Source organism: Urocampus carinirostris, chromosome 6 (assembly GCF_059441175.1).
Source record: "Urocampus carinirostris isolate Australia breed hairy pipefish chromosome 6, RoL_Ucar_1.0, whole genome shotgun sequence".
Taxonomy (NCBI): domain Eukaryota; kingdom Metazoa; phylum Chordata; class Actinopteri; order Syngnathiformes; family Syngnathidae; genus Urocampus; species Urocampus carinirostris.
In genome coordinates, this window is record NC_142354.1 from 6,118,005 (window position 1) to 6,133,967 (window position 15,963).

The window sequence follows — 15,963 nt, forward strand, 5'->3', positions numbered from 1 at the left end:
CATGAATGACACAATTTTATTTACTTTAGTCGAAAACATCACATGATGCACACTATCACATAAAGAACAACTGAAAAACATTTACTAACCACAAAAGAATCTTCCCTAAGAAGTCTTACTTGTTTGTTGCTCCTCAGGCATCATAACCATCACTTCCCCTTCCATCACCACCTTGTCCTTGGCTGAGCACGTCACGGCTATGAACGCAAACGACATCTTGATCTTACGCACTTCAGCTTCAGCTAGCACTTCCTCGTCAATGAAAAGTGGCGCCGGGAAGCGGATCTCCTGGTAGAGGAAAACACAGCCAGGCCCCGGCATTTTGGTGCCGAGGACGGCTGAAATCAGCCCGTTGATGAGGACGCCGTGGACTACGGGGGCTTCGAAGGCAGTGGAGGCGGCGTAAGCGGCGTCCAGGTGGAGCGGGTTGGTGTCGCCTGTCAACTCGGCGAACAGCTCCACGTGGCGGGTCGAGAACACTTTGGTGAGGGAGGCGCGCTGGCCCACGTGGAGCCCGGCTTGCACCACAGCCGTCAAAACGGAAGAGGACAGCAAAGTTTGGACTTGACTCCACATGGTTCTATGAAGTTGTCAGTAGAGCTCCAGGTCACAGCTGTTTCCCGTCAGCGACAGTAAGAATGGTGACACCTTGAGTTTTTGTACAGAGCAAACAAGATTTTAACAAAAGTCGGCAAAATTGATTCTATCAAACAGGGGCGTAGGGTTGGTCTTGGCAGTGGTGGGCAAATAGCACATTTGTAACTGACCACATAATATTGGTGTGAACACAACAATGATTGCTTAATATTGGTTGGGTCAAACAAAGTCCAATACATCAAGGATGGGCTAATACCAATTAGAGATATTAAAAAATGTCGATATCCTTTGACATTAAATGTCACAATAGTACATGAATAGAGGAAATTAAATTAAAAAGTATTTATTTTGAAGCTCATAAGATTTATTCATCCAAATTCAAAATCATGCGGACTATGTGAATTATTTCACAAGTATATACATATATATATATATATATATATATATGTATATACCCCTGTGGTGAGGGGTCCTCTCCTTGTGAGAGGTAAGAGAATTCTCCCACCATGGTCCGCTGTGTGTCGTAAGAGGCGACTAAAGTGGAGGGTGCGAGGGGACTGGGGATCCTCTCCTCTCTATCTCTACTCCCTCAGAGACAGCAAGGCAAAGAAAGGGGGGCAGGAGACCGAAAGGTCTCGCAAACCCTAGTTATAGGGTCATTAAATGTGAGAGGATGTGGAAGTAAAGCGACTGAGTGGAAGAAAGAGGAGATCGAAAGGATGATGACTAAAAGGAAGGTTGATGTGTTAGCCTTGAGTGAAACAAAGATGAAAGGAAAGGGTGAATTACAGCTTGGAGGTATGTATGGTAGAAGGTCTGGAGTTATGGTTGGACATGCTAGAGAAGGAGTGGCTGTGCTTGTGAGTGAGAAAGCAAAGGAAAAACTGGTGGACTGGAAAGAGATATCTTCCAGATTGATGTGGGTGAGGTTGAAGTGGGGTGTAGAAGTATGGATGTTTATAAGTGCATATGGACCTGGTTCAGAAAGAAGCGCTGAGGAGAGAGAGGAGTTCTGGAAGGACTTGTCTGAATATGTGGCAAGTGTGAAAGAAGGGTGGAAAGTGGGAATACTGGGTGATCTGAATGCTAGAGTGGGTGATGAAACGGTTGAAAATGTGATTGGTAGATATGGAGTACCAGGAAGAAATGAGAGCGGGAAGAAATTGAGTTATGTGTGGAAAATGAGTTGGTGATTGCAAATACATTGTTTAAAAAGAGGGACGTGAATAAGTATACCTTTGTCTGAGTGGATAGTGGCAAAATGGTGGACAGAGCACTGATGGATTATGTAGTGGTTAAGAAAGGGATGTTAAGTAGATTGTTGGATGTGCATGTTTACAGAGGTGAAATGAGTGGTATGTCTGATCATTTTTATGTGGAAGGAAAACTGAGAATAGATGGATCGTGGAGAGCTAGTTATAAGAACAGTGTGAGGGAAGAGGTGAAAATGTCGGAGTTGAATAAGGTAGAAAAGGAAAGAGAGTTTAAAGAGAGGATAAGAGAAGAGTATGAACGGGTTAGTAGAAGAGAAATAGAGAGTGTGGAAATTGAATGGAAGTGGTTTAAAGAGGCAGTGTTGAGGAGTGCAAAAGTGTGTGGAATGAGAAAAGTTGGTCGAGGTATTAGGAAAGGAAGTGAATGGTGGAATGATGAGGTATCAGAGGCTGTGACAGAAAAGAGACGTGCCTCTGAGGAGTGGCTGCAAGATAAGAGTGGCGATGCGTATGAAATACATAAAGTGAAGAAAAGGTTGGTAAAAGCGGAAGTGGAAGCAGCGAAAAGAAAAGCAAATGATGAATGGTGTCGAAAGATAGGAGTGAACTTTGAGGAAAGGAGAAAAGTGTTCTGGAAAGAAGTGAAAAGAGTGAGAAACAGTGAGTCTGGAAAGGAAGAGAAAGTGAAAGATAAGGATGGTTGATTGCTGGTTAGCGGTAGTGCAGTCAGGACGAGATGAGTATTTTGAGGAGTTGCTAAATGTGGAGGATGGGAGAGAAGAAAGAGTCGAGGCGATCGATGGTATGGAGAGAATGCCCGTGTTGGGTGATTTAAATGTGAAGCCTGTGGAAACATAGGAGGTGCAAGAGGCAGTGAAAGAAATGAGAGGGGGGAAGGCACCTGGGTTGGATGATTGTACTTCTGAATGCCTGAAAAAAGGTGGCACAGCTATGATTGACTGGTTAGTACGCTTGTTGAATGTATGCTTTTTAAGTGGTGTGGTTCCTGTTGATTGGTGTAGTGCATGTGTGGTGCCATTGTATAAGGGTAAAGGTGATAAGTATGATTGTAGCAATCCGAGTCAGTTTGTTGTCTGTATGGAAGAGTCTTGATTAAGAGAGTGAGAGAAAGAACAAATGACGTGGTGATGGGGGAGCAGAGTGGTTTCAGGAAAGGAAGAGGAAAGTGGATCAGGTGTTTGCAGTACGACAAGTGTGTGAGAAATATTTTGCAAAAGGTAAGGATGTTTATTTGGCTTTCATGGACTTGGAAAAGGCGTATGATATGACAGAGTTGATAAAGAGGCGTAGTGGCAGGTGATGGTGATGTATGGAGTGGGTGGAACGTTCTTGGAAGCATTTAAAAGTTTTTATATGAACAGCAGAGCATGTGTAAGAGTAGGGAGTGAGACAAGTGAGTGGTTCCCTGTGTTGACTGGTGTGAGACAGGGGTGTGTGATGTCACCATGGCTGTTTAATGTGTACATGGATGTGTGGTGAGAGAGGTGACTGCAAGAGTATTTGGCAGAGGTGTAGACATGATGGACAACAGTGGAACAGTGTGGCAGGTAAGTCAGTTGTTGTTTGCAGATGACACCGTGCTTGTGGCTGATTCTGAGGAAACATTGAGAAGGTTGGTAACGGCGTTTGGAAGAGTATGTGATAGGCGTAAGTTATATGTCAATGTCGGGAAGAGTAAGGTGATGAAGTGTTCACGTGATGGAGTGGGCATGACATTAGAAATCAGGTTGCATGGACAGGTGCTGGAAGAAGTTGAAAGCTTAAGGTACCGTAAATTCCAGACTATAGAGCGCACCTGATTATAGGCCAAACCCACCACTTTTTGAGTGATTTGTTACTTTTGTTCTTGTACAAGTCGCGCCCTTGGCAACCTTGTATAAGCCGCGTGCGCCGCATTTAAACTTGCGACAGTCACAAATTTAGCCCAAACCACGCTGTAAGTTCCACTATTGCAACTTCATAGATAGTGCACAACTCCAGAACCGCAATTGACATCATAAATTGTAAATGATACACGTAATTATAGTATGATGCAGACTTGTAAAGTCCAGGTCCCGTTGAAAGTAATCCAAGGAAACAAAATGTATATTTCCAAAGTTAAGGGTGGGAAAAATATATATATACACTATTGTCCGCTGCGACAACAGACAGATCTACTGGTAACTCGGCTTTACCACATTTCCCATCAGCACGAGTGTGCTCCGCCCCTTTGTTTTGATTCGTCCGTAGAACACATAACAGAATAAATCTCTAAAATAAATACATTACAAAAATATACAGTTGCAAATACATATTATACATGGTTACACATATTTAAGAAGAAAGACGGTACACCGAGAGAGTTTTCAAAGCTTTAATAATAATAATATAACGTTCATCCCAAACCATGCCTTTGAAAGGTACCAACACGCTAGTAGGATTATCAAATATGCTTGTGAAGACAAAATATCGCATAATTCATAAAATTCACAACAGATCGTCTTCAACTTTCTTCTCATAACAACAGCCATCAAGAGCATCTTCCTCATTATCGGAACATATCTTGACTTTACAGAAAGTATATGCTTAGACTTAGAAGTTACAGTCTTTCTTGGCGCACATATTCAACTGGTCTTATTTTTACCTTATGTACTCCAGCGCCGCTGGTGGCTGTCAGAAAAATTCCATAGATTAGCCGCTTCACTGAATAAGCCGCAGGGCTGAACATTTGGGAAAAAAGTAGCGACTTATAGTCCGGAATTTACGGTACTTGGGTTGTGATGTGGCTGCAGTTGGTGGAATGGAGTGTGAGGTATTGCACAGAGTGAATCAAGGAAGCAAGGTTTTGGGTGCTCCGAGGAGAGTGATGAACAGCAAGAGTATGAGTATGGAGGTTAAGAGGTGGACTGCATGAGAGTGTGATTGTGCCGACTGTGTTGTATGGTGCAGAGACTTGGAGCCTGAACGCAGATTTAAGAAGGAAGTTGAATGTTTTTGAGATGAAGTGTTTGAGGACTATCTTATAAGTGACAAGATTGGATAAACTGAGAAATGAAATTGTGAGAAACAGAACTGGAGTAGTCGTGGAACTGAGCAAGTGTGTTGATAAGAGAGTACTCTGTTGGTTTGGATATATGGAGGGGATGGATGAGGAGCGAATGTTGAAGAAGATCTACAGAGCAGAAGTCAATGGAAGGAGACCAAGAGGAAGGCCGCGATTGACGTGGATGGATGGTGTTATGAGTGCACTGCAGGAAAGAGGTCTAAATATAATGGAAGCTAGAGCTCTTGTTGGTGATAGAAAGGAGTGGAGAGATGTTGTGAAAGGATAGTGGGATTGTGGACGCGTTCTTAAGGATGGGCTGGGCACCCGTATGATGCGGCAGGGGTAAACCAGTGAAAGCTGTCGGGCCCCGCTGTTGAACAGAAGAGTGTGTTGTGTCACCCTGACCCGAGTGACATGGGGGCTTTCTGGTGTCCCATTTCATCTGGAGGGACGAAAGCATGACCAACTTGGGTGCCAGGGTCCCTAACTTGTTTGGGTGTTTGGGCAATTGGGTTGGCCATGGTCCAAAAATGTTTGTGTGGGTTTTTTTGCCATTTATTTCCCTTTTATTTTCTTTGTTATTGTATGTGTGTGTCTTGCTGTCGGTCACCCTTCTTGAGGGATATGACCAAGGTAGATAGATAGATACAGCTAAATCTAATCCATTTTATGGTATAAGAGTAAGAAAACTGTTCACGTACCTGCAGAACTCGAAAGGAACAGCTCTGTTTGTTGTAGAAACCCAGCAATGTCAACGAACTCCACAACTTCACCAAACCACTACAAAAATGTGAAATAAATAAGCCAAAATCTTACTCTCGCTTCAGAGTACTACTCCAAAAAATTACAGCTTTGTGGAATACAAGGAATTGCACATCACATATCGAATTCATATCTCTCGAAGACATCTAAATATGTACGGATTAGTGAAAAAGAACTAAATTCCAGACTTATGAGAATCAGCTTTAGTGCCCCTCAAGGGTCTGTGATAGGGACTTTTTATTCTTTAGTACATAAATGACTTCCATAATGTATAATTAAAATTAAAATGCATTGTATGGACTGACGTGGTTTGTCCATAACGAACACCATATTCAGACATAAGGGTGTCCGTATGTGCACTTGGCACCACAATACCCTAGGCCGTAGTTCGATGATTGACTTTGTCGTCGTTTCGTCGGACCTGCGGCCGCATGTTCTGGACACTCGGGTGAAGAGAGGGGCGGAGCGGTCAACTGATCACCACTTGGTGGTGAGTTGGCTTCGATGGTGGGGGAAGATGCCGGTCCGACCCAGCAGACCCAAGCGTGTTGTGAGGGTCTGTTGGGAACGGCTGGCAGAATCTCGTGTCAGAAGAAGTTTCAATTCGCATCTCCGGCAGAACTTTGCCCATGTCCCGAGGGAGGCGGGGGACATTGAGTCCGAGTGGACCATGTTCCGCGCCTTCATTGTCGGAGTGTGTGTTCCAGCTACAGGGGAATCAAACTTCTCAGCCTCCCTGGTAAGGTCTATTACGGGGTACCGGAGAGAAGGGTCCGCCAGGAGGTCGAATCTCGGATTCAGGAGGAACAGTGTGGTTTTCGTCCTGGCCGTGGAACACTGGACCAGCTCTACACACTCTGCAGGGTCTTTGAGGGTGCATGGGAGTTTGCCTGTCTGGTCTACATGTGTTTTGTGGACATGGAGAAGGCATTCAACTGTGTTCCTCTGGAAGCCCTGTGGGGGGTGCTTCGGGAGTATGGGGTACCGCACAGTCTTATCCGGGCTGTGCGGTCCCTGTATGCCCGGTGTCAAAGTCTGGTCCGCATTGCCGGCAGTAAGCCGGATTCGTTCCCGGTTAGGGCTGCCCTTTGTCACCGATTCTGTTCATAACTTTTATGGACAGAATTTCTAGGTGCAGCCTTGGTGGGGATGGAGTCCGGTTTGGGGGCCTCAGCATTGCGTCACTGCTTTTTGCAGATGACATGGTGCTGTTGGCTTTCCCAGGCTGTGATCTTCAGCTCTCGCTGGAGCGATTCGCAGCCGAGTGTGAAGCGGCCGGGATGAGGATCAGCACCTCCAAGTCCGAGACCATGGTACTTAGTCGGAAAAGGGTGGCATGCTCCCTCCGGGTCGGGGAGGAGGTCTTGCCCCAAGTGGAGGAGTTCAAGTATCTTGGGGTCTTGTTCACGAGTGAGGGGAGGATGGAACGGGAGATCGACAGTCGGGTCGGTGCAGCGTCTGCTGTTATTCGGACCCTGTACCGGTCCGTCGTGGTGAAGAGGGAGCTGAGCCGAAAGGCAAATCTCTCTATCTACTGGTCGATCTACGTTCCTACCCTCTATGGTCATGAACTTTGGGTCATGACCGAAAGAACACGATCGCGGATTCAAGTCGCCAAAATGAGTTTCCTCCGCAGGGTGTCTGGGTTCTCCCTTAGAGATAAGGTGAGAAGCTCAGTCATCCGGGGGGGACTCTGTGTAGAGCCACTGCTCCTCCGCATTTGAGAGGGGCCAGTTGAGGTGGCTCGGGCATCTGATAAGGATGCCTCCTGGACGCCTCCCTCGGGAGTTGTTCAGGGCATGTCCCACCGGCAGGAGGCCCCGGGGGCGACCCAGGACACGCTGGAGAGACTATGTCTCTCAGCTGGCTTGGGAACGCCTCGGAATCCCGTCGGATGAGCTGGAGGAGGTGGCTGGGGATAGGGATGTCTGGGCTTCCCTTTTAAAGCTGATGCCCCCGCCATCCAACCTCGGATAAGCGGAAGATAATGGATGAATGGATGGATGGATTGATGTATTGACTGATGGCACATTATTAGGCTCAGGTACAAGTTTACAGCAAATGCATACAGAAATGACCGTAGAACCTAAAGTCAAGGAACGGTTTGATAAAAACAAATTATCATTAAACTCATCAAAACCTAAGTTATGGTATTTGGGAAATCCAAAAGACATTAAAATAGAAATACAGACGCAGCTAACAAGACGATTGTTGGTAAGTTGAGTTTGTTCTTAAGTTGCTTCAGTGCTATATATTGTATGGAATGTATGTTTAACGTTTATATAAGTATGCTTAAGGCTTGTATAAGTAACCTGTATTGTTTTGTACTGAAAAATAAACATTTTATAAAATAAGATGCTCTATAACGGGGGTCGGCAACCTATGGCACGCGTGCCAGCAGTGGCACATGAGGGGTTAACCAGTGGCACGCGAGCGCACGGCCAAATAGTCATGATTTTTTTTTTTTTTTTTAAAAGCGCATTTACCTGAAATTTAGACATCTTAAGTTGCGCGCCATGTTATGTAAAGGATTTACGTTGCGTTTTACGTGGGTTTTTCAGTGTGAGTTTGCCCGGCGCCTTGCAGAGAGAGAAAGAAAGAAAGAGAGAAAGAGAGAGACCCAGCCAACGAATCATGACGGTGTTATGCCGAGAAATGCACCCCTGACGAAATTTGCATCCCGTAACTATAACCACTTATATAACGTACTATAACCACTTTTACCTCGTTTTATCTAACTTTTATATCACTTTTCGGGAATGTAATGGCGAACATATAACAAAAACCACTTTGTCTTGCAGTTGTTGGGAATGTAATACGACTTAAACCATTCCGTCTTGTATTTGTTGTGAATGCAATCGAACGGTAATGCACACAGTATTTAGATCACTTTTGAGCGTGTAACGTGTTTATTTTGCCTTTTTCTACTCAAATCGCTCGTATTGAAACTGTTATGCATTCTACCATAAAGCTTATTATGCTGAAATGAACTGTCAAATCATCAACAGATAAACGGGAGACGAACGTGTTTGATTTCTTCTCATCGTCAAACGAGACGTAACACGTCAAAAATTGTATTTTGTATTTTACTTGAATAAACAGATCATCCTGTGCCTAACAGTGTCACAGCAACAGTGTCATGTATTTCTAGTACAAATGATCCAACGTCACGGGATGCAAATTTCGACAGGGATGCATTTCTCGGTATAACAACAGCTCCTCGAGCGAAAAGATCGCGCTCTACGGGGCCAGCGTGGACAGATGACTGGGGCTTTGTGCAAAAAAAAAAAAAAAAAATGGTGAAAAAAAATGCTGTTTTTGCGTTGTACCTTGCGCATCAAGTGTTAAACGTCATGACGAGACGAAACATGAACATGGCGGAGACAATAAAACCCGCTGTGTCCGGATACGGCAAACAAACACAGACACTAAAAACTTTTGTCGCTGCTAAAAACACCACCACTGAAGCTATCTGACAAATTGCTCACTGAATAGCAAAGCACTGAAAACCATTTACTGATGGCGAATATTTTAAAGAAGCGTGTGTGTGCGCACGTGCCTTCCGCATTGCTGCTATTATTGATATTTTCTGCAAGATATCATTGATGAATGCTATAGTGCAGGGGTCGGGAACCTATGGCTCGCGAGCCATATATGGCTCTTTCTATGAGTATCTATGGCTCAGTGACCAATTTGATTGCATGCAAAATTTCTCCATCTTGTTCAAAACCGGAATTGTCTATCCTATCCAAGTACACGCAAAGCCAAAGCTAAATGCGAAGGAAACACTTCGCAGTATATATAGGGCACGTTTTTCACTACAATTTACAGTCAAGGTGTCACACAAAAAAAGGGGAAAAAAAAACTCGTTTTGGCTGTACAACGCTAAAGAATCCTTTATTTAAAAGTTCACTATATAATCTGTGTTCAGTGTTCAGATACTTTATGATGAATCCACAGAACTGTAAATACGCCAAAACACCGGAAGAGAACTTAGTCATTTGTTTGGGTGAGTGGGAGGGATGGGTGGAGCTATGCAAAAAGTACAAGCATTCCCTCCCATCTCTCGCCAAAGGTAAGCACATAAGGCTCCCTATTCTCAGAATGTTGTGACGTTTTTACAAAATAAATGCTTGCATCTGGTTTTGAAACCAATATGTATGAAAAAAAGGGTCAAAAGGAGTTTAACCGATCTTGAGTAATTGCAAGAAAGAGACAAGTTTAAAGTGGTCTGTTTGTTGAATTTGGGACAGGGGCTCTGGCATTATTCTCTTTTCATAATTTTTATCAAATCATCAAAAATAAATGTGCTGAAGACTAAGCTTTTGTCTGGGGCGCCGGTTTAGCAATTTAGTAAATTTGTCTCATAATATATGGTGTGGCTCTTTCCCAAAATAAAATGAATATTTTTTGCTTTTATGGCTCTTTGAGTCAAAAAGGTTCCCGACCCCTGCTATAGTGGCTGACCATATTACTTGTTTTTTGATTGTAGTTTATAGTTGATGAAGAATGGTTGATTCTGGTTAATTCTTGTGGCAGATGACACTCAACTCTATCTCCCGATGGAGGAATCTGCCACACTAAACTGTGGAACTTTGGAGGCCTGCCTCACTGAGATAAAAGAGTGGATGTCACTCAATTTCCTGCGTCTTAACCCTGAAAAGACTGAAATGTTAGTTATTGGTCCTTCTAAGTCCCGTGACTTATTCTCTAAAACCGCAGTGAACTTGGACAATTGCCACATCACACAGAGTGACTCACTTAAAAATTTAGGTGTCATTTTCGACCCTGATCTGTCCTTTCAAACACATGTGAAGAAAATTACTAGAACCGCTTTCTTCCATCTCTGTAACATTGCTAAAATTCGTCCTATACTTTCTCAGTCGGATGCGGAAATCATAATTCATGCGTTTGTTACCTCCCGTCTCGACTACTGTAATGCACTACTTTCCGGTCTTCCGATGACCAGACTCAAGAGTCTTCAGCTGGTACAAAATGCTGCAGCGAGGCTTTTAACAAGGACAAAAAAGTACGATCACATCACCCCAATTTTGGCTAACCTGCATTGGCTCCCTGTTAGCCTAAGATGCGATTTTAAGGTTCTCCTACTACTATACAAAATCATACATGGACTTTCCCCCTCATATCTTTCAGATCTGATCTCCCCCTATGTCCCGGCCCGAAGCCTTCGTTCCGAGAGCGCCGGTCTCCTGGTGATCCCAAGAGCCAAGAAGTGTTCCGCTGGTTCGAGAGCGTTCTCCATCCGGGCACCGGTGTTGTGGAATGCTCTTCCCCCTGAGATCCGATCTGCAACCTCGGTGGAAATGTTTAAATCTAGGCTTAAAACTCACTTCTACTCTATAGCATACGAGTAACCTAATCTTATAGGTAATAACTTGTGAAGCCCTTAGAGACTAATTGTGATTAAGGGCTATACAAATAAAAATGACTTGACTTGACTTGACTTAAAAAGTTGAAGAGAATGGCTATAGACCTTTCCACATGTTGTTCACATTCATATTTTAGTTAATTGATGAACAAGAATAGTGGAAGATAAATAAGTCAGTTATACCAGTGTTCTGCTGGAATTTTATCTTTCCAAAAATTGAGGCCATTATTCAGTATTTTTGCACTCTCCAGACGAGGAACTGTAATAGTCATCCAGATCAGTAGTCCACTAGCAGAGTACATTTAATAACTTAATTTGTTTAACAAAGCGGTTTAAGATTGTACTGTAAAAATTAAAATCATAAAGCACATCACTCCTTTTTATGTTAAGTATTATTTTCTTCTTTTATATACTAATTATCAGCTTATGAGGTAGTACAGTGAAATATTTGACCTAACTTCATTTTCAAACATTTTCGACAGACGGTGTGCCACGGAACTTTTTTATAAATAAAAGTGTACCTTGGTTCAAAAAGGGTTGAAAAACACTGAGTTATATGATTAAAATGTCTATCCATGTTGTATATTTGGACTGGTGTAAAATTACAGCTCCGTTGGATATTACAAAAATGTTGTGTGAGTCATTAATGTTGGTGTGGCACACTGATTTACAAGGAAATTTGAAAGTGGCACTCCGCACCGAAAAGGTTGCTGACCCCTGCTCTATGAAGATAAATAAAGTCAAGTTTAACTTTCTTGTGGAAGATGGGCTTCAAAAGTTAGGCTACCTCCTCCTTCATGGTAAAAAGTGGCCGAAAAAACGCGTTCTGACCATTTTCTCAACCGCATCAAGCTTTCTTATTCCATTTCCATTTCAAAAGAAACGGCTCTCCTCTTCTTTACACCAACCATACAGAATGGATGCAAGAGATGTTAAACAATAAAAATGTCAAAGTTCTTAGCACGCTGGAGATAGTGTAGGCATAGAATGTGAGGTGCGCATGAATGATGTCAGTAGGGCCACAAATGTCGCGAGAGTTGGTGCAAGAGTTTACTTTTGCAGAGAGTTCGGTGTGTTTACAATAAACGGGTGCTGACGGTAGTCACTCTCCAAAGAGACCATAAGTGTTTCTGAGTATTTTTTTCATGAACGGGAAGCAATCTATTACCGACACAAAATGACACGCTACATTGGTGGCAGCGGTGAGATTAAGAGCAGGTGAAGGGGAGATGTTTACACGTGAACTCGGAAGAAAAAGCATTTTGATTTTTTTTTTAATTCCGGGTGGATGCTGGGTGACCTCTCACAGTGCCACACGCAAGTAGCGACGGAAAAAAGCACTACAGTCCCGTCCAGTACTCGGAAAAAGGTGCACACAATACAAAATCCAACTTATAGCAATGTCCTTATATTTTTCGATCTCGAAATTTGTTTTCGTATTTGCCGTTTTAGGCAAGTTGAATGGTCGTAAATAGGGGAGCGTCTATAAATATAATTTATAGGTAATGTTCAAATGGAAAAAGTTAAAAAGTATACGTTTTTCAGAGTGATTCTTACCTATGATGTTAGCTGGATACCCAGAATAGATAGTATGTAATCCAAAAGAGTAAAAAACATTGCAGTGATAAGTAGTATCAGAAGAAAAACTTTTATTATAATGTATCGTGTAAAGTCAATTAATTGCCTAAATAAAAACCCTGCAAACACAAACAAAAAATTCATAGCCTTACCTTTTTGATACGCGCAACAAAGCAGTTTGGGTGTCTTCTTCGTACTTCAGGACATCAAAGTGTAATGCGGCCCCCACCTGAAGTTCAGAAATACACAACTAGCAACAATTTCATTGCAATGGCATTGTTCATTCTAACACATTACCTCCCCATGGAGACTCTTCAAGCCAGTGATGATAAAATGCTTCAATTCAACTGCACTCAGCTTTGTGGTCTTGTCCTCCAATACACTTGAAATACAATTATACAGCATTATAATCGTTGTTGATTGTGCGAGCTTAGACCAAAGAGTAATGCTGACTTACAGGCAGACTTTCATGTACTGATAGGGTGCAGCGTTCTTCAACACAACTCTTTGGTAAACTACAGGCCTGTCCTTGCTCTCCGAATTCATTTCTTTTTTAAGCGTCAGCAGCTGTTCTGAGAAAAAAAAAAAAAAAAGATCTGTACATACAAACTCATGCAAAAGAAGAAATACCATGCTTGTACCAACTGAGATGTGATCACTGCCAAAGCCCTACCAAGCATGTGTCAGTATCTTGAATTTATTGCATGTTTCAATAGAAATAGAGCTGGAGCTCAGAAAGGGAATTTAAAAGCATAATGGAAAATGGTTTCCATCTAAAACACTGGATTATTTAATTTACCATAAAATCCGGACTATAAGCCGCAACTTTTTCCTAAACTTTCAACACTGCATCTTATGCAATGTTGCAGCTAATTTATGCACTTTTTCTAACCGCTGCCAGGGACACCCGAGCAGTAAAGGTAAATGTGAGACACGAGGAATATAAGTGTCGAGGAAGATGCAAGTTTAATGTAATTTGGTGCTTTATGCATGAATAAAACTAGCATGAACAGACCCTCATCATGGAAAAGGTGTCAATCGAAAGGGGAGGGCTAACTACCACATTGGGAATCATTTTATATGTGTTTATTTATAAATGAAAATAATGTGGCGAAACCAACGGATTACAATAGGCAACGTCCAACGAAGCAAAACTGCATTAGGGCAGATTCCTATTTATCTGCCAGCTTAATCGTGTGTTTTAGAGTAAATATTTAACACGGTTGTATTCTACAGATTGTGATATTTTTTTTAAATTGCATATTTATATGATAGTTCTTGTATTCTCGCTTATCCGTTTTTTACCAATAGCATACGCTATATAATACACACTGTCCCTTTAAATTTCAGTATTTTGCATGGGCAATTCCAACAGGGCCATACTAGCATTGTCGAGTGGTTTGCAAAAACACATACACGTTGACGAATCTGACAGGGAGTAACGTGATTTTTGCAAAAAGGAACACTTAAATATCAAACCTAATCTAATTTTTTGGTTTGAACAATTTTATTGACACTATTAACAGCAAATAAACAATGTGAGGTTTAAACAATTTTTCTCGATGATTTTAAAAGAGATGAGATGAGATTTTAAGAGGAAAAAAAACTTCTTGCGTGATTTGGCGACGTAGATTTGTCACGGTTTAGAGCAGTAGCCAGTAGGATCAGATGATTTCATTAAGCCTTTATGTTGCTCGAATTCTCGACGTACAAGACGTAAGAATATTTAGAAACGTATTCGGTTTGTCCAACGCGAAACTGCGTGATTTCCAATTTAGGTTGCAAAAGTGCAGTACACTACAGCTTAATATCAAACAGTTCACGGTGACCTTTCCATGATTCCTTAAAATAAAAAAGTAAGGTAACAGAAGGTTTCAACCTGTTAAACCAGACTGCTAACCTAAAGTAAGACTTGAGTTTTTCGACAAATTTAGTCTTAAAAAGTATGTTGAGGAAATAAACTCACATGGTTTGGGGAATACAGAAAGTGCTGCATGTTATCCCAATCGGCGCATGCGCGAATATTTTCTTCTTTATGTTCACTAATTTGGACGACACTCGTTTTACACTGCTCCCTGTTGAGAATTGTGGGGAGTACTGAACTATTAGAGATCATTCGATAAACTTGACGGGTAGAATGGTTTTACAATACTTTAGCATAATCATTGGGGCAAACTTTTTTGTTTCCAAAATATTTTTATTTACGTTTTCTCTTTACTAGTGGTACAGAAACTTGAAGGAGACAGTAAACATAGGGGTCTCCATTGAAAAACAATAAATGTGAAATTTCCCACCTAAACAACACACTCAACCACATGCTCACACCATCCATCCATCCATTGTCTGCACCGCTTATCCTCAGTAGGGTCGCGGGGGTGCTGGAGCCCATCCCAGCTTTCTTCAGGCAGTGGGCAGGGGACACCCTGAACTGATTGCCAGCCAGTTGCAGGGCACACACTCGCTCGCTCATTCACACCTAGGGACGATTTGGACCGGCCAGTTAACCTGACATGCATATTTTTGGAATGTGGGAGGAAACCGGAGTGCCACGACAAAACCCAAGCAAGCATGGGAGAACATGCAAACTCCACACAGGAAGGTATGATATCACGACCTCAGAACTGTGTTGTACACGTGCTAACCAATGCACCGCCGTGCTGAACGTTCACACCATCCAGGGAAAATAAAAAATACTGAGTCTTTGCTCCGAAGCCACAGTGCTAGTGGTTCAACAGCGAGTGCGAATTACAGAGGTAAGGAGGAGCATCCTTGACGGGTACCAAGAGATAAAGGAAATGCATCAGATTTTACTCCATTAATATTGATGCTCACTGTGGGAGAGGAATAAAGAATTTTGATCCATGCTGGACAAGAAAGTTTGTGCCCGATTTGATCTGTAACCTCAGTGGAACTGTTGAAATCTAGACTTAAAACCCACTTATATTCTATAGCATTTAAATGACTGTTATTTCATGTTGCCAATGTGTGTGTTTTGCAACATCCATTGCAGCCTGGTCATCTTGGAAGGGGGATTACCTCATGTGCAGTCAGTCCCCTTCTCAAGGTTTCTTAATTTTCTTCATGCTGAGGTTTTGAGTTTTTCCTTTCTCTGATGTAGGTTTTTAGATCAGGGGATGATGAAATGATAGTCTGTTGTCGATAATAGTCTGTGCAGCTCTTTAAAACATCTTTTGGTTAAGGGATATACCAGTGTTTTTCAACCTTTTTTGAGCCAGGGCATCTTTTTTACATTGGAACAATTTTGCGGTACACGACTAACCAAAATGTTATAAAATGAAACAGAACATTATGTTTAATTACAATATAATTTATAATACCCCCCGTTTTTTACAGCACATACACTTGAAAATGACATA

At 42.3% G+C, this 15,963-nt stretch overlaps 2 protein-coding genes across 3 annotated transcripts; both read right to left on the reverse strand.

Annotated features, from left to right (window-relative positions):
* LOC148363642 (hydroxyacyl-thioester dehydratase type 2, mitochondrial-like) lies at window positions 1–576 on the reverse strand. The gene has a single exon (XM_088337598.1). It carries the CDS (start codon window positions 574–576, stop codon window positions 106–108), a length of 471 nt encoding a protein of 156 aa, XP_088193724.1. The 3' UTR covers window positions 1–105.
* Window positions 501–14,669, reverse strand: rpp14 (ribonuclease P/MRP 14 subunit). Of its 2 annotated transcripts, none has more exons than XM_088337600.1 (6): window positions 14,553–14,669; window positions 13,044–13,158; window positions 12,884–12,968; window positions 12,739–12,815; window positions 5,559–5,637; window positions 501–648 (listed from the first exon to the last, which is right to left on the reverse strand). In XM_088337600.1, the coding sequence occupies exons 2-6, from the start codon at window positions 13,130–13,132 to the stop codon at window positions 592–594; spliced, it is 387 nt and encodes a 128-aa protein (XP_088193726.1). In that variant the 5' UTR covers window positions 13,133–13,158; window positions 14,553–14,669; the 3' UTR covers window positions 501–591. The 2 variants fall into 2 exon arrangements, with proteins under 2 accessions (XP_088193726.1, XP_088193727.1); XM_088337601.1 differs by lacking the exon at window positions 14,553–14,669 and adding an exon at window positions 14,487–14,508.
* Between the last annotated feature and the right edge of the window lie 1,294 nt (window positions 14,670–15,963).